Below are 2,805 nucleotides of genomic sequence, written 5' to 3'. Positions count from 1 at the left end.
GAGTCAAACAGACCATAAAGCAGGGGATGCTTTAGGGCGGGGCTACAGGGTGATTGACAGGTCTGAGACGTGTCCTGTAGGGCTCCAGGCTTTAAAACATCAGTCCACAAACTAACCGGTGACGTCACGATGACTACGTCCACTTCTTTTATACGTATAAACATGCAGTATTTTAATAATATTAATGTATAGTACATGAGATGGCTGCTTTAAATACAAAAAAAGAAACATGCTGGAACTTGTTATTTAGCAAAAATGTGGATCAGGCAGTTTTCTTTTTTCCTGCAGAGAGTGAGAGTCTACAGACGCACCATAAAGGTCCTAGAAGTGTTTCAGACTCTGGACTGAGCTCTTGTTATTAATGTGGACATTAACGTTGCCAGTTGCAGCAAAGAAACTCATGAATCACTTTTTCTTGCAACAGTGAAACTGAGTGAAATCGTGAAAAGTATGCGTGATGGAAACAGGAAGTCATGAATCAAAGTGTTTTACTTCCTGCTATGTCATGTAAACCTGATAAACACAATTCCAGGTGCATTGTTATTGCTTCGGTCTGTATAATTAATGTAAGAATGTGGATATCTGTTCATTGTCCCACAGGCCTCCAGAGGTAGACCTGCCGCTGCATAACCGCGCCCCCTACATCACCAACTCAGACGCTCCCACCTCGGCCGGGAGGCCCAAGAAGAGACGAGCTGGTCGGCCGCGACGCGCCGACGGACAAGACTACGAGACCGACTACAACTCGTCAGGAGACGAGCTGGACGACCACGACTTCGACGGGTAGGAAGAAATCTAAAGACGTATTCAGATCCTTTAGTTCAGTAGAAGTACTAGTACCACAGTGAGAAAGTACTCAAGTAAAAGTATTAGCAGCATTTTAATGTGAGCTAATTTGAACTATTTGATACTCCGCCACTGTATCTCTCTTTCCTTCTTGTTTTCCGCCTCAGTGAATTTCCTCCGATAGCGAACGAGCCGGAGCGCAACGACTACAAGCGTCAGTTTGACCACGACCACCAGGAGTACAAGGACCTGCAGGCGGAGCTGGACGGCCTCAACAACAGTCTGTCGGAGGTGGACCGAGAGCTGGATGACCTGCAGGAGGGCAGCCCCCAGTACCTGGTGAGAGATTCACTGTCTCATATACGTTCACTCACTCACATGTGCTCGTATGACTATAACCAATATTTCAGTTTTAATTTAAAGCATGTTTAAGGGTTTATAAACAATACGTATCCGTGCAAAGAGATTGTTTCTGGAAGCAAGGACCCAGGAATGTAGCGTCATATGAATTAAATATAAAATCATAGCATTAAAGCTTTAATCAATATTTATTTACATTATAATGTGGATCAAATGGGTTTGTGTGACATGAAAGGAGTTGATTATAGAGAGAATTATCACCAACGTTTCAGTTTTAGCATTTAATAAAGTCTCACCGCTCTCATTTTTCCAGAAGAGAGACTCCGTTAGAGACGAGCTGGTGAACAAAGTGGAGCATTTAGCAGCCAAAGAGACAGATATTGGTGGTGGAGACCAAAAACAGAGCTAAAAGAGAGAGACTATTGGACTTATGAGCTTGTTCTTTTGCCCCAAAAGTGTTTTCAAGCGCTTTACACACTGGGGGAGGTTTCTTTTTGTACAATTATTTTGCATGAATACTTTCATAACATTTTCTTGTTTATTCGTCACGTCTGTGTAAAGGTAGATATAGTGACGGAGACAAAATAAAGCATGCGTTTCAATGAAAATATTGTTAAATGTGAGATTTTGGCGACATAATTTCATAAGTTGTTGATGCACTCTTTAACAGGATGCTTTGGACGAGTACAACAGGATTAAGAACATTAAGAAGGTACGTTTGATCTTTGTTGAGTCCAGATTCAGCACTCGTAACAGCTTCTGGTTATTTTTTACAACTCGTATAACTCATCCTCACGCCTCTTTTCTTTTTCTTTGGCTCCCATCATAACTTCAGTCTCCAGACTATCGGGTGAAGAAGCGCAGGTGTAAATATCTGAAGTCCAAACTGAACCACATCAAGAAGAGGGTCAGCGATTACGACCGCAATGCTTGAAGGACTCGGGACACAACGGACTAAATGAGCCTTTACAGACAACAGCAGGACGGAGCTTCCGTGATCAAACACCAACCCGTCTGTCAGAGCTGGTGAACCACTGACGCGGTTGTTTCCTGTTTTCTCTCCCGTGTGATGTTTGTATTATGAGTGTCGCCTGCCATAGACGCTGTAATATGTATTTATTTCTGCCTCATGTTTTCTGAAATGGTCTCTTAGTGGAGTGAACACAAATCAAGACATAATCCCCGTTTGTTTTTAACAGCTCTTGTTACGATGACTCAGCATGAGATGCTCATTTTTTAATCCTTTCTCAGCGATTATAAACTTGTAAATATGTGGGAAACATTTTAATGTTTTTAGCATGTGTGTTTCTTTATGGATGGTAGAACAGACACTTAATGCCATGTACTTTTTACAATAAGGTGTGATAGCTTTTTATTGAAATAAATTCTTTTATTGAACATTTTTCTTGCTGTTCTTACACAGTATGAGGCGGATCACACAGACGCCTCGCTAGAAACGAGTTGCCTGCAAAACCATCAATGTCACACTTGACCGAGCCAATAACATTAAGCAAGAGGCGGGCTTTACTTCTTTACCACTAACTTCCTGTTTTGATGCCGTAGATGTGGTAGGAACGACATGTTGGTTATTTTCCATGACCATATCTGGACTGAGGAGTGATGTAGAGACCTGTCAATCACTGTGTAGCCCCGCCCTAA

At 42.1% G+C, this 2,805-nt stretch overlaps 1 protein-coding gene across 1 annotated transcript; it reads left to right on the top strand.

The window, feature by feature from the left end:
• Positions 1 to 571: 571 nt before the first annotated feature.
• LOC116380252 (occludin-like) lies at positions 572 to 2,546 on the top strand (the record flags this gene model as incomplete). Its single annotated transcript, XM_031842196.1, has 4 exons — positions 572 to 783; positions 954 to 1,125; positions 1,817 to 1,858; positions 1,982 to 2,546. Coding segments are annotated over 4 exons (525 nt in total), but the record flags the coding sequence as incomplete, so codon positions are not given.
• Positions 2,547 to 2,805: the final 259 nt, after the last annotated feature.

The sequence above is a fragment of the Anarrhichthys ocellatus genome, unplaced genomic scaffold, assembly GCF_004355925.1.
Source record: "Anarrhichthys ocellatus isolate YVR2014 unplaced genomic scaffold, GSC_Weel_1.0 scaffold6586, whole genome shotgun sequence".
NCBI lineage: Eukaryota > Metazoa > Chordata > Actinopteri > Perciformes > Anarhichadidae > Anarrhichthys > Anarrhichthys ocellatus.
The sequence above is the reverse complement of the archived record's forward strand: the minus strand, read 5'-3'. Positions and strand labels throughout refer to the sequence as shown.